Source organism: Rhinoraja longicauda, chromosome 19, assembly GCF_053455715.1.
Source record: "Rhinoraja longicauda isolate Sanriku21f chromosome 19, sRhiLon1.1, whole genome shotgun sequence".
Classification (NCBI taxonomy): domain Eukaryota; kingdom Metazoa; phylum Chordata; class Chondrichthyes; order Rajiformes; family Arhynchobatidae; genus Rhinoraja; species Rhinoraja longicauda.
Window position 1 is genome coordinate 21,444,789 of NC_135971.1, and position 23,345 is coordinate 21,468,133.

Here is a 23,345-nt window from a genome sequence, read left to right on the forward strand (position 1 = left end):
TGTATGTCTGTGTGTGTGTATGTCTTCATATGTGTGTATGTCTGTGTATCTAGATATATAATACATATACTTAAACCCTTTTTATTGATATTGTTTACAGTGCGCTATGTTTACATATTTGATGGATATTCTTGCTATTGAGGGCGTGCAGCGTAGGTTTACTAGGTTAATTCCTGGAATGGCGGGACTCATATGTTGAAAGAATGGAGCGACTAGGCTTGTATACACTGGAATTTAGAAGGATGAGAGGAGATCTTATCGATACGTATAAGATTATTAGGGGGTTGGACACGTTAGAGGCAGGAAACATGTTCCCAATGTTGGGGGAGTTTAGAACAAGGGGCCACAGTTTAAGAATAAGGGGTAGGCCATTTAGAACGGAGATGAGGAAAAACTTTTTCAGTCAGAGAGTTGTGAATCTGTGGAATCCTCTGCCTCAGAAGGCAGTGGAGGCCAATTTTCTGAATGCATTCAAGAGAGAGCTGGATAGAGCTCTTAAAGATAGCGGAGTCAGGGGGTATGGGGAGAGGGCAGGAACGGGGTACTGATTGAGAATGATCAGCCATGATCACATTGAATGGCGGTGCTGGCTCGAAGGGCCGAATGGCCTCCTCCTGCACCTATTGTCTGTGGTCTATTGACACCCGAAACGTCGCCCAAGACTGCGAGCAGATTATATTATTTAATGATTCATCCCTCTAACATTATTTCACATGGCCGATTAGGCAGGTGGGTTTTACCACCACGGCTGGGGGAGTTTCATCCAATTATTTGTCGAGAGCCCAGGCCCGAAGAAAGGCAAGACTGCGCCGGAGATCGGCCCGCTGTGCGTGTGCAGATGAGACATGTTATCGGCGTCATAAAACGACACCTGCCCTTCCTCGTGGTCGAGATAAACGCCGACCTTTGCCGGGTCGGCTTGGAGCGCAAGGTGCTCCGCGCCCGCCGAACCTCCGTCCGTCTGCGCGAAGAAGTCGACGATCGACTGGAGCCAGTTGCTCCTGTGGGGGCTGATCACCCAGTAGCCATTTTGTACGGTCAAGTCCGCCGTGCCCTGCCTGCCGACCGACTCCCTCGCGACCCCCACCGCCCACTTTGCCCCCTGGTCGACCTCCACCTCCCAGTAATGTTTCCCGCCCTTAATCTTTTTCGAGCCGAGCACGCAGGCGCGGTTTTGAAATCGTTTCGCGCTCCGCGGCAGCGCCTGCTCTCCGTATCCGATGCAAACCGCGGTCAGGTTTGGAGAAATAACGAGCCTGGGGTGGGCTGAATTCACATCGAGGGTCAAGCGCGAGAACACTGTAAGGCAGAAAGAAAATGTCAATGAGGGGAGCCAGTCTGAACAGCAGCACTTGGGTTTATTCACAAAATGCTGGAGTAACTCAGCAGGTCGGGCAGCATCTCGGGAGAGAAGGGGAATGGGTGACGTTTCGGGTTGAGACCCATCTTCAGACTGAAGAAGGGCCTCGACCCGAAACGTCACCCATTCCTTCTCTCCCGAGATGCTGCCTGACCTGCTGAGTTACTCCAGCATTTTGTGAATAAATCGATTTGTACCAGCATCTGCAGTTATTTTCTTATACTACCAGCAGCAATTGGAGTTCATTTACCTAGATACATAGACAATAGGTGCATGAGGAGGCCATTCGGCCCTTCCAGCCAGCACCGCCATTCAATGTATAAGAAAATAACTGCAGATCCTGGTACAAATCGAAGGTATTTATTCACAAAATGCTGGAGTAACTCAGCAGGTCGGGCAGCATCTCGGGAGAGAAGGAATGGGCGACGTTTCGGGTCGAGACCCTTCTTCGGACTGCCTCAAATGAGGCCATGGCTGATCACATTCAATGTGAATGCCATTCAACGTGATCGTGGCTGATCATTCACAATCAGCCTGCCTTCGCCCCATTGTCCCTTGATTCCGCTAGCCCCTAAGAGCCCTACCTAACTCTCTTTTAAATTCATCCAGTGAATTGGCCTCCACTGCCCTTAGAAACATAGAAAGTCGGTGCGGGAGTAGGCCATTCGGCCCTTCGAGCCTGCACTGCCATTCAATATGATCATCCAGAATCAGTAACCCGTTCCTGCTTTCTCCCCATATCCCTTGATTCCGTTAGCCCTAAGAGCGATATCTAACCCTCTCTTGAATACATCCAGTGAATTGGTATCACAAAATGCTGGAGACAATAGACAGTAGACAATAGGTGCAGGAGGAGGCCATTCGGTCCTTCGAGCCCTTCGGCCCTCTGAGCCAGCACCGCCATTCAATGTGATCATGGCTGATCATTCTCAATCAGTACCGCGTTCCTGCCTTCTCCCCATACCCCCGGACTCCGCTATCCTTAGGAGCTCTATCCAGCTCTCTCTATGAAAGCATTCAGAGAACTGGCCCCCACTGCCTTCTGAGGCAGAGAATTCCACAGATTTACAACTCTGACTGAAAAAGGTTTTCCTCATCTCCGTTCTAAATGGCCCACCCCTTATTCTCAAACTGTGGCCCCAGGTCCTGGACTCCCCCAACATTGGGAACATGTTTCCTGCCTCTAACGTGTCCAACCCCTTAATAATCTTATACGTTTCGATAAGATTAATCTAAACGGAGTAAATGGAGTGACACAGCGGGTCAGGCAGCATCTCTGGAGAGACGGACTGGGTGACGTTTCGGGTCGAGACCCTTCTTCAGAGTATTCTCCAATGAATTGGCCTCCACTGCCTTCTGTGGCAGAGAATTCCACAGATTCCACAACCCTCTGGGTGAAAATGTATACGTAAACCTTCAGATATTAAATCTTACTAGATTATCTTCGAGGTCTGAATTAATTAATCGGCACATTGTTCTGAATGTTAAATTTCATATGGTTTTATGCAAGAATAGATGCAGTATAAGCAAGCTTTTCATTGTAACTGTACCTCACCTTACATGCATATGACAAACTTGTTCCAGTCGACTTAACCTATACGATACAAGCATGACCAAGCCTTAATCAAATAAAGTTCCTCAGTTTGATTTGAGGTGGTATAGTCTGAGTTTGAGTTTAGTTAATTGTCACATGTATCGAGGTACAGTGAAAAGCATTTGTTCTGTGCTAACCAGTCAGCGGAAAGACTATGCATGCTTACAATCGAGCCACTCACAGTGTACAGATACATGACGAAGGCCATAACGTGAAGGGCGGTCGAGACCGGGGCGGTCCCCCCAAGCCGTGGGATCAGCGGCAGGACTGTGGGCGGCACGGTGGCGCGGCGGTAGAGTTGCCGCCTTACAGCGAATGCAGCGCCGGAGACTCAGGTTCGATCCTGACTACAGGCGCCGTCTGTACGGAGTTTGTACGTTCTCCCCGTGACCTGCGTGGGGTTTCTCCGAGATCTTCGGTTTCCTCCCACACTCCAAAGACGTGCAGGTTTGTAGGTTAATCGACTGGGTAAATGTAAAAATTGTCCCTAGTGTGTGTAGGATAGTGTTAGTGTGCGGGGGATCGCTGGGCGGAGCGGACTCGGTGGGCCGAAGGGCCTGTTTCCGCGCTATATCTCTAAATCTAAAAATCTACCCCCGCCCCCACGCTGAAGGTTTACGTATAAATTTTCACCCAGAGAGTTGTGGAATCTGTGGAATTCTCTGCCACAGAAGGCAGTGGAGGTCAATTCATTGGAGAATACTCTGAAGAAGGGTCTCGACCCGAAACGTCACCCATTCCTTCTCTCCAGAGATGCTGCCTGACTCGCTGAGTTACTCCAGCATTTTGTGATACCAATTCACTGGATGTATTCAAGAGAGGGTTAGATATAGCTCTTGGGGCTAACGGAATGTTGGGGGAGTCCAGAACAAGGGGTCACAGCTTAAGGATAAGGGGGAAGTCTTTTAGGACCGAGATGAGAAAACATTTCTTCACACAGAGAGTGGTGAGTCTGTGGAATTCTCTGCCACAGAAGGTAGTTGAGGCCAGTTCATTTGGCTATATTTAAGAGGGAGTTAGATGTGGCCCTTGTGGCTAAAGGGATCAGGGGATATGGAGAGAAGGCAGGTACAGGATACTGAGTTGGATGAGCAACCATGATCATATTGAATGGCGGTGCGTACAGGCTCGAAGGGCCGAATGGCCTACTCCTGCACCTATTTTCTATGTTTCTATGATGTCTCCACTGTCTTGTGTGCATGCCACAAGTACAGTCGGCAAGTCGTTGTTTCCAGCGGCTTAGGGCTTGTCTACCAAGCATGTGAAGCCTGGGTTCGGCGGATTGCGCGGGGGAAACCTCCAGACGGTTCAACGGGCAGAAAGACGATCCCAGCAAAGCGCCGTGAGGGCAGAGTGAGATACGTAGGCCACTTCTGACCATCCACTGCATCCCGACCTGTCCCCAGTCGTCTAGACTATGTCTCGCTGCTGGAGCCCGATAGGCCGGGACGAGAGAGTGAGGCCAACGATCTGTGCAACTCCCTCTCACTTAAATCCAAGTCAAGCGCAAGTCATGCTAGAGTCAGTTATTAAAGATGGGATAGCATCACATTTGGAAAGTGGTGAAATCATTGGACAAAGTCAGCATGGATTTATGAGAGGTAAATCATGTCTGACGAATCTTATAGAATTTTTCGAGGATGTAACTAGTAGAGAGGATAAGGGAGAACCAGTGGATGTGTTATATCTGGACTTCCAGAAGGCTTTCGACAAGGTCCCACATAAGAGATTAGTATGCAAACTTAAAGCACACGGTATTGTGGGTTCAGTATTGATGTGGATAGAGAACTGGCTGGCAGACAGGAAGCAAAGAGTAGGAATAAACGGGTCCTTTTCAGAATGGCAGGCAGTGACTAGTGGGGTACCGCAAGGCTCAGTGCTGGGACCCCAGCTATTTACAATATATATTAATGATTTGGACGAGGGAATTGAATGCCACATCTCCAAGTTTGCGGATGACACGAAGCTGGGGGGCAGTGTTAGCTGTGAGGAGGATGCTAGGAGGCTGCAACGTGACTTGGATAGGTTAGGTGAGTGGGCAAATGCATGGCAGATGCAGTATAATGTGGATAAATGTAAGGTTATCCACTTTGGTGGCAAGAACAGGAAAGCAGACTATTACCTGAATGGTGGCCGATTAGGAGAAGGGGAGATGCAACGAGACCTGGGTGTCGTGGTACACCAGTCATGGAAAGTAGGCATGCAGGTGCAGCAGGCAGTGAAGAATGGTATGTTGGCATTCATAGCGAGGAGATTTGAGTATAGGAGCAGGGAGGTTCTGCTGCAGTTGTACAGGGCATTGGTGAGACAACACCTGGAGTATTGTGTACAGTTTTGGTCTCCTAATCTGAGGAAAGACATTCTTGCCATGGAGAGAGTACAGAGAAGGTTCACCAGATTGATTCCTGGGATGGCAGGACTTTCATATGAAGAAAGACTGGATAGACTCGGCTTGTACTCGCTGGAATTTAGAAGATTGAGGGGGGATCTTATAGAAACTTACAAAATTCTTAAGGGGTTGGACAGGCTAGATGCAGGAAGATTGTTCCCGATGTTGGGGAAGTCCAGAACAAGGGGTCACAGTTTAAGGATAAGGAGGAAGTCTATTAGGACCGAGATGAGAACGTTTTTTTTCACACAGAGAGTGGTGAATCTGTGGAATTCTCTGCCACAGAAGGTAGTTGAGGCCATTTCATTGGCTATATTTAAGAGGGAGTTAGATGTGGCCCTTGTGGCTAAAGGGATCAGGGGGTATGCAGAGAAGGCAGGTTACGGGATACTGAGTTGGATGATCAGCCATGATCATATTGAATGGCGGTGCAGGCTCGAAGGGCCGAATGGCCTACTCCTGCACCTATTTTCTATGTTTCTATGTTTCTATGTCATGACTTCAACCTCGGCCAACGTACACACCACGGCTGGCAGCGATCCCAATCAGCGGTCGAAATAATAAGATCGAAAGTGAAGTCAGGGTCATCTTCGAACCCGAAGGACCAACAACAACAACAACAACGCGAAGGGCCTGTTTCCATGCTCTACGATTCTACGACTTTATCAGTCGTGTTCACGGACTTATTTCTCTGATGCCTATTCTCTCTCACTTGTCTTAAGAGTCATCTTGCACTAGCGGTATCAACCAGTCAACCTGCATGTCTATATATCGGCGAGACCATGCACAGGCTCGGCGATCGTTTCGCTGAACACCTCCGCTCAGTCCCCCCGGGCCTACGCGATCTCCCGGTTGTCAAACATTTTAACTCCCCCTCCCACTCCCGCACTGACCTTTCTGTCCTGGGCCTCCTCCACTGTCAGAATGAGGCCCAGCGCAAATTGGAGGAACGCCACCTCATATTTTGCTTGGGCAGCTTACAGCCCAGCGGTATGAACATTGACTTCTCTAACTTCAAGTAGCCCTTGCTTTCTCTGTCCCTCCCCCACCTTAATTGTCCGACTAGTTTCACTGTCCACCTGATTAAATGTTACTGATTGTACACCTCGTTGTCACCTTCCCCTCAGCTAACTGAACCATTCTACATATCCTTGATCAGCGTCCCCTTTGATCTGTGTTTTCACACCTTACCCTTCTATATCTCCCCTGACAATCTACATCGGCGAAACCAAAACGCAGGCTCGGCGATCGTTTCGCTCAACACCTTCGCTCGGTCCGCCTTAACCAACCTGATCTCCCGGTGGCTGAGCACTTCAACTCCCCCTCCCACTCCCAGTCTGACCTTTCTGTCATGGGCCTCCTCCAGTGACATAGTGAGGCCCAGCACAAATTGGAGGAACAGCACCTCATATTTCGCCTGGGCAGCTTGCAGCCCAGCGGTATGAACATTGACTTCTCCAACTTTAGATAGTTCCTCTGTCCCTCTCTTCCCCCCCACCCCCTTCCCAGTTCTCCCTCTATCTTCCTGTCTCCACCTATATCCTTCCTTTGTCCCGCCCCCCTGACATCAGTCTGAAGAAGGGTCTCGACCCGAAACATCACCCATTCCTTCTCTCCTGAGATGCTGCCTGCCTGACCTGCTGAGTTACTCCAGCATTTTGTGAATAAATACCTTTGATTGTACTAGCATCTGCAGTTATTTTAGACAATAGACAATAGGTGCAGGAGTAGGCCATTCAGCCCTTCGAGCCAGCACCGCCATTCAATGCGATCATGGCTGATTACTCTCAATCAGTACCCCGTTCCTGCCCTCTCCCCATACCCCCTCACTCCGTTATCCTTAAGAGCTCTATCCAGCTCTCTCTTGAAAGCATCCAACGAACTGGCCTCCACTGCCTTCTGAGGCAGAGAATTCCACACCTTCACCACTCTCTGACTGAAAAAGTTCTTCCTCATCTCCGTTCTAAATGGCCTACCCCTTATTCTTAAACTGTGGCCTCTTGTTCTGGACTTCCCCAACATTGGGAACATGTTTCCTGCCTCTAATGTGTCCAATCCCCTAATTATCTTATATGTTTCAATAAGATCCCCCCTCATCCTTCTAAATTCTTACATATTCTATCACACCATCAGATTCAGGTACAGTTTCTTCACAGCTGTCATCAGGCAACTGAACTATCCTTGATCGGACTTTACTGGACTTTATCTTGCACAAGACATTATTCTCGTTATTCCCTTTATCATGTTTCTGTACACTGTGGACGGCTCGATTGTAAGGAACTGCAGATGCTGGTTTAAACCGAAGATAGACACAAAAAGCTGGAGTAACTCAGCGAGACGGGCAGCATCCCTGGAGAGAAGGAATGGGCGACGTTTCGGGTCGAGACGCCTTCTTCAGACTGAAAGTCACGGGAAAGGGAAACGAGAGATATAGACGATGATGTGGAGAGATGTAGAACAAAAGAATGATGTGCATAAAAGTAACGATGATAAAGGAAACAGGCCGTTGTCAGCTGTGTGCTGGGTGAGAACGAGAAGCTGGTGCGACTTGGGTGGGGGAGGGATAGAGAGAGAGGGAATGCCGGGGCTACTTGAAGTTAGAGAAATCAAGAGGGCTTGTATTCACTGGAAGTTAGAAGGATGAGAGGGGATCTTATAGAAACGTATACAATTATAAAAGGACCGGACAAGCTAGATGCAGGAAAAATGTTCCCAATGTTGGGGGAGTCCAGAACCAGGGGCCACACACACAGTCTAAGAATAAAGGGGAGGCCATTTAAAACCGAGGTGAGAAAAAGAGAGTTGTGAATTTGAGGAATTCTCTGCCACAGAGGGCAGCGGAGGCCAATTCACTGGATGGATTTAAAAGAGAGTTAAATAGAGCTCTAGGGGCTAGTAGAATCAAGAGGTACGGGGAGAAGGCAGGCACGGGTTATTGATTGTGGATGATCAGCCATGATCACAATGAATGGTGGTGCTGGTTCGAAGGGCCGAATGGCCTCCTCCTGCACCTATTTTCTAATATTCATACCACTGGGCTGTAAGCTGCCCAAGCAAAATATGAGGTGCTGTTCCTCCAATCAGCCCCGCTCCGACAATGAAGGAGGCCCAGGACAGAAAGGTCGGCGTGGGAATGGGAACGTTTCCCAATCTCGATTGTAATCACGTATTGTCTTTCCGCTGACTGGATAGCTTTTCACTGTACCTCGGTACGTGTGACAATAACTAAACTGAACTGAACTCAAATGTTGACGCCACTGCTTAGTGCATCCAGCAAACCTTGGAAAAAAAACTGCAGATGCTGGTTTAAATACAAGGTAGACACAAAATGCTGGAGTAACTCAGCGGGCCAGGCAGCATCTCTGGAGAGAAGGAATGGGTGACGTTTCGATTTTAGATTTAGATTTAGAGATACAGCGCGGAAACAGGCCCTTCGGCCCACCGATTCCGCGCCGCCCAGCGATCCCCGCACATTAACACTATCCTACACACACTAGGGACAATTTTTACATTTACCGAGTCAATTAACCTACATACCCGCACGTCTTTGGAGTGTGGGAGGAAACCGAAGATCTCGGAGAAAACCCACGCAGGTCACGGGGAGAACGTACAAACTCCCGTACGGACGGCGCCCGTGGTCGGGATCGAACCTGAGTCTCCGGCGCTGCATTCGCTGTAAGGCAGCAACTCTACCGCTGCGCCACCGTGCCGTGCCGTTTCGGGTCGAGAAGAAAAAGGGTCTGTAGAAGGGACCCGAAACGGCACCCATTCCTTCTCTCCAGAGATGCTGCCTGACCCGCTGAGTTACTCCGGCGTTTTGTGTCTGCAAACACTGCTGCCTACCTGGTTTAACCGATTTCCTCATCTGCCTCCACACCACGTGCTGAACAGGTCCACCGAATTCACCCGCCAGTATGTTACTGACGACATGGTTTTCATGCCTGGTTTCCTCTCTGTGTCTTCAGAAAGAGCAGTAAATCCTGTTAATGGCCGAGTCCACACACTGGACAACCCTCGCAATAGACAATAGACAATAGGTGCAGGAGGAGGCCATTCGGCCCTTCGAGCCAGCACCGCCATTCAATGTGATCATGGCTGATCATCCACGATCAGTACCCCGTTCCTGCCTTCTCCCCATACCCCCTGACTCCGCTATCCTTAAGAGCTCTATCCAGCTCTCTCTTGAATGTATTCAGAGAATTGGCCTCCACTGCCCTCTGAGGCAGAGAATTCCACAGATTCACAACTCTCTGACTCAAAAAGTTTTTCCTCATCTCTGTTCTAAATGGCCTACCAATTATTCTTAAACTGGCCCCTTGTTCTGGACTCCCCCAACGTTGGGAACATGTTTCCTGCCTCTAATGTGTCCAACCCCTTAATAATCGTATACGTTTCGATAAGATCCCCTCTCATCCTTCTAAATTCCAGTGTATACAAGCCTTGCATCACAAAAGTAGTCAAGGAACAAAACGCAAAGTACTTACCCAGATGGAGGTGACATTATCTCCTAAAATAAAAAATATATATACACGATATGAATTTGATGTTTCAATCGGCAATTTTTTTAGTTACATTTATTATATTTCATTTGTGGTTTAGACAAACAGCGTGGAAACAGGTCCTTCGGCCCATCGAGTCCCGTACCGGCCAGCGATCCCCGCACAGTAACACTAGCCTAGTCCTTCAGTTCAGTCTGAAGAAGGGTCTCGACCCGAAACGTCACCCATTCCTTCTCTCCTGAGATGCTGCCTGACCCGCTGAGTTACTCCAGCATTTTGTGATACCTTCGATTTGTACCAGCATCTGCAGTTATTTTCCAACACTAGCCTATATACACAAGGGACAATTTACAAATTTACAAAGCCAAGTACAGTACCCCTACTGTACTTACTCCCTGTACACACATGACTGTGGGGCCAGGTTCAGCTCAAACTCCATCATTAAGTTTGCTGATGACACTGTGGTGGTGGGCCGGATCACCAACAACGATGAGAAGGCCTACCGGGAGGAGGTGGCGGATCTGGCACTCTGGTGTCAGGACAACAGCCTCCTCTTGAATGTCACTAAAACAAAGGAGCTGATTGTGGACTTCAGAAGGGCTAAACATCCAAGGACGTACACGCCACTGGAGATAAATGGGTCTACTGTGGATAGGGTGAGCAGTTTTAAATACTTGGGAGTCCGCATCGCAGAGGATCTGACGTGGGCAACGCACATTGCCGCACTGGTGGGTAAGGCAAAGCAGCGCCTTTACCACCTTAGACAACTGAGGAAATTCAGAGTGTCTCTGAGGATCCTTCATTGCTTCTACTCTGGGGCTGTAGAGAGCATCCTGTCTGGCAACATTACAGTCTGGTTTGGGAACAGCTCTGCCCAGGACAGGGTGGCCCTGCAGAGAGTAGTGCGTTCGGCAGAACGCACCATGGGAACTACACTCGTCCCCCTGCAGGACCTATACATCAGGAGGTGCAGATCCAGAGCAAGCAAGATCATGGGGGACCCCTACCACCCCAGTAACGGACTGTTCCAGATGCTACGATCAGGCAAACGCCTCCGCTGTCACGCTGTGAAAACGGAGAGGATGAGACGGAGCTTCTTCCCACAGGCCATCAGGACTGTCAACTTTTATAACCCCAGAGACTAAATTTTTGTCGACACTAATAGTAACTTATTAACTTTATTTATATGCTGTAACTGTAATTCTTTTTGTGCACAATCCCAGAGGCATTGCCACTTTCATTTCACTGCACATCGTGTATGTGTATGTGACAAATAAATTTGACTTGACTTGAGCCTACAAACCGGTAGATCTGTGGAGTGTGGGAGGAAACCGGAGCGCCCGGAGAAAACCCAGGCAAACCCGGAGATCGTGCAAACTCCGTACAGACGGCACCCTTAGTCGGGATCGAACCCGCGTCTCTGGCGCTGTGAGGCAGCTGCTCTACCTCAGTGCCACCGATCTATGATGTCTCATTCCTTCCCATCACCCACAACACCACTCAAGGGGAGAGTTCAACCTTTTACTTGTGTGACAAGTGACGGATGTACTAATGGCAGGATCTCTTCAACATTCATCTGAAATATAATGTCTGAGGCAGCACTGCGAGCAGATTTGGGCCCCGTAACTGAGGAAGGATGTGCTGGCTCTGGAGAGGGTCCAGAGGAGGTTTACGGTCAATAGACAATAGGTGCAGGAGGAGGCCATTCGGCCCTTCGAGCCTGTACGCACCGCCATTCAATGTGATCATGGCTGATCATTCTCAATCGGTACCCCGTTCCTGCCTTCTCCCCATACCCCCTGACTCCGCTATCCTTAAGAGCTCTATCCAGCTCTCTCTTGAATGCATTCAGAGAATTGGCCTTCTGAGGCAGAGAATTCCACAGATTCACAACTCTCTGATTGAAAAAGTTTTCCTCATCTCAGTTCTAAATGGCCTACCCCTTATTCTTAAACTGTGGCCCCTTGTTCTGGACTCCCCCAACATTGGGAACATGTTTCCTGCCTCTAACGTGTCCAACCCCTTAATAATCTTATACGTTTCGACAAGATCTCCTCTCATCCTTCTAAATTCCAGTGTATGATAGTCCCGCCATTCCGGGAATTAACCTAGTAAACCTACGCTGCACGCCCTCAATAGCAAGAATATCCTTCCTCAAATTTGGAGACCAAAACTGCACAGCAGAGAACGATCCCAGCAATGAGTGGGTTAGCATGTGATGGCCGTTTGTCGGCACTGGGCCTGTGCTCGCTGGAGTTTAGAAGGTTGAGAGGGGGGACCTCATTGAAACGTACAGAATAATGAAAGGTATAGATACGAGTGGATGTGGAGCGGATGTTTCCACTGGTGGGAGAGTCTAGGACCAGAGGGCACAGCCGCACTATTAAAGGGCGCTCTTTTAGAAAGGGGGTGAGGAGGAACTTATTTAGTCAGAGGGTGGTGAACGTGTGGAACTCATTGCCACAGAGGGCTGTGGAGGCCAAGTCAGTGGATATTTTTAGATTTAGATTTAGAGATACAGCTCAGAAACAGGCCCTTCGGCCCACCGGGTCCGCGCCGCCCAGCGATCCCCGCGCACTGACACTATCCTACACCCACTAGGGACTGAAGGACCTCTTTGCTCTCTTAACAAGAGAAACAAATACAGGGTTTTTTGTTTGAAAGGAGATTTTGGCTGCTTGACTGATCTTAATGTTTATTTTGCTGTGGGGGTCAGGCAGCAATGTTCGTTTTGTGGTGGGGTGGTGCAGCGGCAGCGTTGCTGCCTCACGGCGCCTGAGACCCGGGTTCGATCCCGACTACGGGTGCTGTCTGTACGGAGTTTGTACCCGTGAACGCATGGCTTTCTCCCGGTGCTCCGGTTTCCTCCCACATTCCAAAGACGTACAAGTTTGCAGGTCTCATATATGTAGGTCTGACAAGTTTGTAGGTTTGATATACATCAATGACTTGGACGAAGGGATTAAAGGTACCATTAGCAAATTTGCAGATGATACAAAGCTGGGTGGCAGTGTGAGCTGTGAGGAAGATGCTATGAGGTTGCAGGGTGACTTGGACAGGCTGTGTGAGTGGGCGGATGCATGGCAGATGCGGTTTAATGTGGGTAAGTGTGAGGTTACCCACTTTGGTGGTAAGAATAGGAAGGCAGATTATTATCTGAATGGTGTCAAGTTAGGAAAAGGGGACGTACAACGAGATCTGGGTGTCCTAGTGCATCAGTCGCTGAAAGGAAGCATGCAGGTACAGCAGGCAGTGAAGAAAGCAAATAACAAGAGGAGTTGAGTCTAGGAGCAAAGAGGTCCTTCTGCAGTTGTACCGGGCCCTAGTGAGACCGCACCTGGAGTACTGTGTGCAGTTTTGGTCTCCAAATTTGAGGAAGGATATTCTTGCTATTGAGGGCGTGCAGCGTAGGTTTGGCGGGAATTCCCGGAATGGCGGGACTGTCATATGTCACTCCAAGACTGGAGTGACTAGGCTTGTATACACTGGAATTTAGAAGGATGAGAGGGGATCTTATCGAAACGTATAAGATTATTAAGGGGTTGGACACGTTAGAGGCAGGAAACATGTTCCCAATGTTGGGGGAGTCCAGAACCAGGGGCCACAGTTTAAGAATAAGGGGTCGGCCATTTAAAACTGAGATGAGGAAAAACTTTTTCAGTCAGAGAGTTGTGAATCTGTGGAATTCTCTGCCTCAGATGGCAGTGGAGGCCAATTCTCTGAATGCATTCAAGAGAGAGCTAGATAGAGCTCTGAAGGATAGCGGAGTCAGGGGGTATGGGGAGAGGGCAGGAACGGGATACTGATTGAGAATGATCAGCCATGATCACATTGAATGGCGGTGCGTACAGGCTCGAAGGGCCGAATGGCCTCCTCCTGCACCTATTGTCTATTGTCTATTGGCTTCGGTGAAATTGCAAATTGTCCCTCGTGCGTGTAGGAGGGAGGAAGGGGATCGCTGGTCGGCGCGGACTGGGTAGACCGAAGGGCCTGTTTCCATTCTGTATTTCTGAACTGTACTAACGTGAGCGGACGATCGTCTTTGGTTGGCTCAGACTCAGTAGGCCAAAGGGCCTGTTCCCGCCTCGTAACTCTAAACGGAACGAACGGGGAAATTGAACACCTACCTTCAGCACGTTCCAGATGGCCTGCAGCACGGTTTGATCGTTGTCACTGGCAGGTCTGTCGTTGAAACTGTCCAGCAGTTCTTCCCCTCTCGCGTTGAGTCTTTCTTTCAGTTCGTGTTCTTCCTTGTTGAGGATCTGATGCAGCTCAGCGAATTCCCACTCAACCTGTTGCGTGAGCTCATCGACCTTCCACTGCAAGCGAGACGGCACGTTTATAATGGGAAAGGCAGAACGCGGTCATGAGGGTGATCACGAGGAACACGAGGGTGCCTGAGATCGGACGCGCCACTGGGAACACACAGGGGCCCGGTGTGGGGGCAAGAAAAAGAGGGACCCAGAATGAGGGGCTCCCAGGGACTCAATCATAAGGTCATAAGTGAAAGGAGCATAATTAGGCTATCGAAGGTATCTATTCACAAAATGCTGGAGTAACTCAGCGGGTCAGGCAGCATCTCGGGGGAGAAGGAATGGGTGACGTTTCGGGTCGAGACCCTTCATCAGTCTGAAGAAGGGTCTCGACCCGAAACGTCACCCATTCCTTCTCTCCCGAGATGCTGCCCGACCTGCTGAGTTACTCCAGCATTTTGTGAATAAATACCTTCGATTTGTACCAGCGTCTCCAGTTATATTCATAATTAGGCCATCCGTCCATCCCCATCACGTCTACTCCGCCATTCAATCACGGCTGATCTATCTCTCCCTCCTAACCCCCATTCTGTGGAATTCTCTGCCTCAGAAGGCACCTGTGGAATTCTCTGCCTCAGAAGGCAGTGGAGGCGAAATCTCTGAATGCATTCAAGAGAGAGCTGGATAGAGCTCTTAAGGATAGCGGAGTCAGGGGGGTATGGGGAGAAGGCAGGAACGGGGTACTGATTGAGAATGATCGGCCATGATCACATTGAATGGCGGTGCGTACAGGCTCGAAGGGCCGAATGGCCTCCTCCTGCACCTATTGTCTATTCTCCTGCCTTCTCCCCTGACACCCCCACTCATCAAGAATCTATCTATCTCTGCCTTAAAAATATCCATTGGCTTGGCCTCCACAACCTCCTGCAACAACGAATCCCACAGATTCACCACCCTCTGATGAAAGAAATTCCTCCTCATCTCCTTCTTAAAGGTGCGTCCTTTAATCCTGAGGCTGTGCCCTCTGGTCCCAGACTCTCCCACTAGTGGAATGCTTGGAAACTTTGTCGGCAAAACAAAGAGTCTCATTGTGATTTGTCACATGTGATCATAAAGTATTAAGGCATCGTTCGTTCAGTTGCTGGAGGACTTTTTCCACCCAGAGAGTTGTGAATCTGTGGAATTCCCTGCCTCAGAAGGCAGTGGAGGCCATTTCTCTGGATGCTTTCAATAGAGATAATGAGTGACCACTGCTTGCGAGATTGGGGTTAGTGTAAGTGGAACGTGCAGGCGTGAGCTTGTGCTTGCTATGTAGTTAATTTAGATTTTTTTTAGATTTAGAGATACAGCACGGACACAGGCCCTTCGGCCCAATGAGTCCGCGCCGCCCAGCGATCCCCGCACATTAACACTATCCTACACGCACTAGGGACAATTTTTTAAAAACATTTACCCAGTCAATTTACCTACAAACCTGTACGTCTTTGGAGTGTGGGAGGAAACCGAAGATCTCGGAGAAAACCCACGCAGGTCACGGGGAGAACGTACAAACTCCGTACAGATGGCGCCCGTAGTCAGGGTCGAACCTGAGTCTCCGGCGCTGCATTCGCTGTAAGGCAGCAACTCTACCGCTGCGCCACCGTGCCGCCACTCGGGAAAGTCTTTGGATCGTTATCCTGGTGTAAGGCTTCTGTTATTAATACGGTCACCACAACATGGTGTCAGAAGTGGGATACGAACCCACGCCTCCAATTGGAGACCAGATGTTGTGACCGTAATAATAACAACAGAAGCCTTACACCTGGATAACGATCCAAAGACTTTATTAACTACATAGCAAGCACAAGCTCACGCCTGCACGTCCCACTTACACTAACCCCAATCTCGCAAGCAGTGGTCACTCAAACGCTACAGGGGCGTAACTACAAAAGCATGACATATAACACGAGTGACACCATTACACTAATCTACAGATAGAGCTCTTAAAGATGGCGGAGTCAGGGGGTGTGGGGAGAGGGCAGGAACGGGGTACTGATTGTGGATGATCAGCCATGATCACATTGAATGGCGGTGCGTACAGGCTCGAAGGGCCGAATGGCCTCCTCCTGCAACTCTTGTCTATTGACTACATTTTTCATTCAGTACATCCTTGTGGAAATTAATTGAAAATGGTGCATATTGATATAACAAGGCAATATGCGTGTTGCAAAGCTGCCTTTTATTCATTATTATTGCACCATATCTTCACTACATTATATCGCCACCATGTTTTTTTTTAAATCAAGTCTTTAAGGGCGGCACGGTGGCGCAGCGGTAGAGTTGCTGCCTCACAGCGCCAGAGACCCGGGTTCCATCCCGACTACGGGTGCCGTCTGTACGGAGTTTGTACTGTGACCACGTGGGTTTTCTCCGGGATCTCCGGTTTACTCCCACACTCCGAAGACGTACTGGTTTGTTGGCTAATTGGCTTTGGTATCAATGTCAATTGTCCCTACTGTGTGTAGGATAGTGTTATTGTGCGGTTGGTGGGGAGGTGCACTGTCTCCGTAAACTAAACTACTTTTAATTTAATTTTAGTCTGAAGAATGGTCTTGACCCGAAACATCACCTTTTTCTTTTCTTTTGAGTATGGGAGCAAAGAGGTCCTTCTGCAGTTGTGCAGGGCCCTGGTGAGACCACATCTGGAGTATTGTGTACAGTTTTGGTCTCCTAATTTGAGGAAGGACATCCTTGTAATTGAGGCAGTGCAGCGTAGGTTCACCAGATTGATCCCTGGGATGGCGGGACTGTCATATGAGGAAAGATTGATAAGACTGGGCTTGTACTCGCTGGAATTTAGAAGATTGAGGGGGGATCTTATAGAAACTTACAAAATTCTTAAGGGGTTGGAGAGGCTAGATGCAAGAAGATTGTTCCCGATGTTGGGGAAGTCCAGAACAAGGGCTCACAGTTTAAGGATAAGGGGGGAAGTCTTTTAGGACCGAGATGAGAAAGTTTTTTTTCACACAGAGAGTGGTGAATCTGTGGAATTCTCTGCCACAGAAGGTAGTTGAGGCCAGTTCATTGGCTATATTTAAGAGGGAGTTAGATGTGGCCCTTGTGGCTAAAGGGATCAGGGGGTATGGAGAGAAGGCAGGAACGGGATACTGAGTTGGATGATCAGCCATGATCATATTGAATGGCGGTGCTGGCTCGAAGGGCTGAATGGCCTACTCCTGCACCTGTTTTCTATGTTTCTATGTTTCTATTCACTGGAGTTTAGAAGGATGAGAGGGGATCTTATAGAGACATGTAGAATTATAAAAGGACTGAACAAGCTAGATGCAGGAAAAATGTTCCCAATTTTTTCCCAATTTGGAGTCCAGAGCCAGGGGCCACAGTCTTAGAATAAAGAGGAGGCCATTTAAAACTGAGGTGAGAAGGAACATTTTCACCCAGAGTTGTGAATTTGTGGAATTCTCTGCCGCAGAGGGCAGTGGAGGACGATTCACTGGATGAATTTAAAAGAGAGTTAGATAGAGCTCGAGGGGCTAGCGGAATCAAGGGGTATGGGGAGAAGGCAGGCACGGGTTACAGATTGTGGATGATCAGCCATGATCACATTGAATGGCGGTGAAGGGCCAAATGGCCTCCTCCTGCACCTATTTTCTATGTTTCTATGTTGCCCGACCCGTTGAGTTGCTCTACCTTTTTGTGTCTATCTTCGGTATAAACCAGCACCTGCAGTTCCTTTCTAATATATAAACTAATTTATTATGGCAGTACCGCTGCACGGTGGCGCAGCGGTAGAGTTGCTGCCTTACAGCGAATGCAGCGCCGGAGACTCAGGTTCGATCCTGACTACGGGCGCCGTCTGTACGGAGTTTGTACGTTCTCCCCGTGACCTGCGTGGGTTTTCTCCGAGATCTTCGGTTTCCTCCCACACTCCAAAGACGTGCAGGTATGTAGGTTAATTGGCTGGGCAAATGTAAAAATTGTCCCCAGTGTGTGTAGGATAGTGTTAATGTGCGGGGATCGCTGGGCGGCGCGGACCCGGTGGGCCGAAGGGCCTGTTTCCGCGCTGTATCTCTAAATCTAAAAAAATAAATCTAATTTTATAGATTAGTATAATTGATAAACCTGCATCTGTAGGTCCTTTGTAAATGTAAAGTTATTTTGTATAGTTGTCATATCAGGTTATATATCAGGTGTCCATCAGCTTGGCAGCTCTGGAGAAAGTTGGGTACAGTCGGAGTGAACATGAGGGGAAAAGAACTTGGATTAACACACACACACACACACCTCACATACATTTATACCACCAAAACCCACTCCGTACCAATAGACAATAGACAATAGACAATAGGTGCAGGAGTAGGCCATTCAGCCCTTCGAGCCAGCACCGCCATTCATTGTGATCATGGCTGATCACTCTCAATCAGTACCCCGTTCCTGCCTTCTCCCCATACCCCCTCACTCCGCTATCCTTAAGAGCTCTATCCAGCTCTCTGTTGAAAGCATCCAACGAACTGGCCTCCACTGCCTTCTGAGGCAGAGAATTCCACACCTTCACCACTCTCTGACTGAAAAAGTTCTTCCTCATCTCCGTTCCAAATGGCCTACCCCTTATTCTTAAACTGTGTGGCCCCTTGTTCTGGACTTCCCCCAACATTGGGAACATGTTTCCTGCCTCTAATGTGTCCAAACCCCTGATTATCTTATATGTTTCAATAAGATCCCCCCTCATCCTTCTAAATTCCAGTGTACCGACAGCACCCGTAGTCGGGATCGAACCCGGGTCTTTGTCAACGCTGAAAGACGGTAACTGTAAGACAGCAACTGTGCCGCCGAGCCATGTTGCTGTAGTTACTAAACACGAAACAAAAGCGAAACTTAAGAATGTCAGCGGCGCTTGGTGTAAACAACAGGAACTGCGTTTGTCGGACTGCAAATCAAAAATGCACACCGACGACTTTTGTAATTGCAACATGACCTTCCAACAAAGGACACCAAGTGCTGGAGTCCCTCTCTTCCCCTCCTCCTTCCCAGTTCTTCCTCTATCTTCCTGTCTCCACCTTTATCCTTCCTTTGTCCCGCACACCTGACATCAGTCTGAAGAAGGGTCTCGACCCGAAACGTCACCCATTCCCTCTCTCCTGAGATGCTGCCTGACCTGCTGAGTTACTCCAGCATTTTGTGAATAAATACCTTCGATTTGTACCAGCATCTGCAGTTATTTTCTTATCCACAAGGGACACAGAGTGCTGGAGTAACTCAGCGGGTCAGGCAGCATCTGTGGAGAACATGGATGGGTGACATTTCGGGTCGAGAGCCTTCTTTATACAGAATAAGTCTGACCTGAAACATCACATGTAAGATATAGACACAAAATGCTGGAGTATCTCAGCGGGTCAGGCAGCATCTGTGGAGAACATGGATAGGTGACGTTTCACAGAGTTTGCAATTTCACCGAAGCCAATAGACAATAGACAATAGGTGCAGGAGTGGGCCATTCAGCCCTTCGAGCCAGCACCGCCATTCAATGCGATCATGGCTGATCACGCTCAATCAGTACCCCGTTCCTGCCTTCTCCCCAAACCCCCTCACTCCGCTATCCTTAAGAGCTCTATCCAGCTCTCTCTTGAAAGCATCCAACGAACTGGCCTCCACTGCCTTCTGAGGCAGAGAATTCCACACCTTCACCACTCTCTGACTGAAAAAGTTCTTCCTCATCTCCGTTCTAAATGGCCTACCCCTTATTCTTAAACTGTGGCCCCTTGTTCTGGACTCCCCCAACATTGGGAACATGTTTCCTGCCTCTAATGTGTCCAATCCCCTAATTATCTTATATGTTTCAATAAGATCCCCCCTCATCCTTCTAAATTCCAGTGTATACAAGCCCAATCGCTCCAGCCTTTCAACATACGACAGTCCCGCCATTCCGGGAATTAACCTAGTGAACCTACGCTGCACGCCCTCCATAGCAAGAATATCCTTCCTCAAATTTGGAGACCAAAACTGCACACAGTACTCCAGGTGCGGTCTCACCAGGGCCCGGTACAACTGTAGAAGGACCTCTTTGCTCCGATACTCAACTCCTCTTGTTATGAAGGCCAACATTCCATTGGCTTTCTTCACTGCCTGCTGTACCTGCATGCTTCCTTTCATTGACTGATGCACTAGGACACCCAGATCTCGTTGAACTCCCCCTCCTCCTAACTTGACACCATTCAGATAATAATCTGCCTTTCTATTCTTACTTCCAAAGTGAATAACCTCAGGCAGGCAGCATCTGTGGAGAACATAGATAGGGGAACATTTCACAGAGTGCTGGAGTATCTCAGCGGGTCAGGCAGCATCTCTGGAGAGAAGGAACGGGTGACATTTCGGGTCGAGACCATTTCTTCAGACTGAGAGTCAGGGGAGAGGGAGACACAGAGACAAGGAAGGGTAAGGTGTGAAAACAACAGATCAAAGGGGCAGCTGTTAAGGACATGTAGATGATAGATTTGTGTAGATGATGATGATCACACAAAAAGCGGTCACAACTTGTAGAAACAAAGAACAGTAGATGCTGGTTGATATCCACAAGGGACACAGAGTGCTGGAGTAACTCAGCGGGTCAGGCTGCATCTGTGGGGAACATGGACAGGTGACGTTTCACAGAGTGCTGGAGTAACTCAGAGGGTCAGGCAGCATCTGTGGAGAACATGGATAGGTGACGTTTCACAGAGCGCTGGAGTAACTCAGCGGGTCAGGCAGCATCTCAGGAGAGAAGAATGGGTGACGTTTCGGGTCGAGACCCTTCTTCGGACTGATGTCAGAGGGGGGGGCGGACAAAGGAAGGATATAGGTGGAGACAGGAAGATAGAGGGAGATCTGGGAAGGAGGAGGGGAAGAGAGGGACAGAGGAACTATCTAAAGTTGGAGAAGTCGATGTTCATACCACTGGGCTGCAAGCTGCCCAGGCGAAATATTGAGGTGCTGTTCCTCCAATTTCCGGTGGGCCTCACTATGGCACTGGAGGAGGCCCATGACAGAAAGGTCAGACTGGGAATGGGAGGGGGGAGTTGAAGTGCTGAGCCACCTGGGAGATCAGGTTGGTCAATGCGGACCGAGCGCAGGTGATGAGCGAAGCGATCGCCGAGCCTGCGCTTGGTTTCGCCGATGTAAATAGATGTCAACTTTAGATAGTTCCTCTGTCCCTCTCTTCCCCCTCCCCCTTCCCAGTTCTCCCTCTATCTTCCTGTCTCCACCTATATCCTTCCTTTGTCCCGCCCCCCCTGACATCAGTCCGAAGAAGGGTCTCGACCCGAAACGTCACCCATTCCCTCTCTCCGAGATGCTGCCTGACCCGCTGAGTTACTCCAGCATTTTGTGAATAAATACCTTCGATTTGTACCAGCATCTGCAGTTATTTTCTTATACACAAGGGACACAGAGTGCTGGAGTAACTCAGCGGGTCAGGCAGCATCTGTGGAGAACATGGATAGGTGACGTTTCACAGAGTGCTGGAGTAACTCAGTGGGTCAGGCAGCATCTCTGGAGAACATGGATGGGTGACATTCGGGTCGAGAGCTTCTTTATACAGAATAAGTCTGACCTGAACATCACATGTAAGATGTAGACACAAAATGCTGGAGTAACTCAGCGGTCAGGCAGCATCTGTGGAGAACATGGATAGGTGACGTTTCACAGAGTGCTGGAGTAACTCAGCGGGTCAGGCAGCATCTGTGGAGAACATGGATGGGTGACGTTTCACAGAGTGCTGGAGTAACTCAGCGGGTCAGGCTGCATCTGTGGAGAACATGGATGGGTGACATTTCGGGTCGAGACCCTTCTTTATACAGAATAAGTCTGACCTGAAACATCACATGTAAGATGTAGACACAAAATGCTGGAGTGTCTCAGCGGGTCAGGCAGCATCTGTGGAGGGTCTGGAGACAGTCTGAAGAAGGGTCTCCCTTTCCTTCTCTCCACAGATGCTGCTGACCCTCTGAGTTACTCCAGCACTCTGTCCCCTTGTGTATAATCAACCAGCATCTGCAGTTCTTCGTGTGTGCATCTGGCAGCAAGCGAGGTGGACTCAGAGGGGGGGGGGGGACAACAGACTTTGTAAAAAGGCAAACCTTGAGATCTGGCGCTCCCGGGGGGAGGCGGCGCCTGGTGGTCCTTGCCCCACGGCGGACCCTGGTCCCACCCCTTCGGCCCGGCGTTCTCCTGCAAGCCCCTGACGTTCTCCACCACGCTGGCCAGCAGCCTGTTGGGCTTCATCGTCCTGCCGGGGAGGTAACGCCGGCACTCGGGGCACGAACACTCGGCTCCCCCCCAGAAGGAGGAGATGCACCCCTGGCAGAAGGTGTGGCCGCAGTCCAGGGACACGGGCTCCCGGAAAAACTCCAGGCAGATGGAGCACGACAGGTCCTTGTTCAGGTTGAGGAGGTGGTCGGTCCTCGCCATTTGCCCCCGTGGGAACCGACCCGCAGCAGCAGCAGCAGCAGCAGCAGCAGATCGCCGCTTCCTGCTTTCGATTTCTTCTTCTACTTCTTCTTCAGCTGGAGGGAGGGAGGGAGGCAGGAGGCAGGAGGGAGGAGGCAGGAGGGAGGGAGGGAGGGAGGCAGGGAGGCAGGAGGCAGGAGGCAGGAGGCTGGAGGGAGGCAGGAAGCTGGAGGCTGGAGGGAGGGAGGGAGGCAGGAGGCTGGAGGGAGGGAGGGAGGCAGGAAGCTGGAGGCAGGAGGCTGGAGGCTGGAGGGAGGCTGGAGGGAGGCTGGAGGGAGGAGGCAGGAGGCTGGAGGCTGGAGGCTGGAGGGAGGAGGCAGGAGGCTGGAGGGAGGAGGCTGGAGGCAGGAGGCAGGAGGCTGGAGGGAGGGAGGGAGGCAGGAAGCTGGAGGCTGGAGGGAGGGGAGGGAGGCAGGAGGCTGGAGGGAGGGAGGGAGGCAGGAAGCTGGAGGCAGGAGGCTGGAGGCTGGAGGGAGGCTGGAGGGAGGAGGCTGGAGGCTGGAGGGAGGAGGCAGGAGGCTGGAGGCAGGGAGGCTGGGAGGCTGGAGGCTGGAGGCAGGGAGCTGGAGGCTGGAGGCTGGAGGCTGGAGGCTGGAGGCTGGAGGCTGGAGGCTGGAGGCTGGAGGCGGGGCTCACAGTATCATATGCTTCCTTCAGCACAGACACAGCGACCCAAACCAAAGTGCAGACTTGCAAGTGCAACCTTTGGAACGACGAGGCTGGGCTACATGTTGCAGAGAGTGAGTGACACAATAGGTTCACCAGGTTGATC

At 50.0% G+C, this 23,345-nt stretch overlaps 1 protein-coding gene and 1 pseudogene across 2 annotated transcripts in view; one reads left to right on the forward strand and one right to left on the reverse strand.

The window, feature by feature from the left end:
• LOC144603192 (nuclear factor 7, ovary-like) lies at nucleotides 1–22,585 on the reverse strand (annotated as a pseudogene). Its single transcript, XR_013548559.1, has 5 exons — nucleotides 22,204–22,585; nucleotides 13,970–14,161; nucleotides 9,828–9,850; nucleotides 9,187–9,302; nucleotides 1–1,299 (listed from the first exon to the last, which is right to left on the reverse strand). The product of XR_013548559.1 is annotated as a nuclear factor 7, ovary-like (transcript).
• Nucleotides 22,586–23,217: 632 nt separating this feature from the next.
• LOC144602884 (zinc-binding protein A33-like) overlaps nucleotides 23,218–23,345 on the forward strand; it is an 18,691-nt gene continuing 18,563 nt past the window's right edge. Inside the window, exon 1 of the mRNA XM_078416006.1 lies at nucleotides 23,218–23,313. Within this exon, the coding sequence (XP_078272132.1) occupies nucleotides 23,218–23,313 (96 nt within the window). The remainder of the gene's footprint in view (nucleotides 23,314–23,345) is intronic.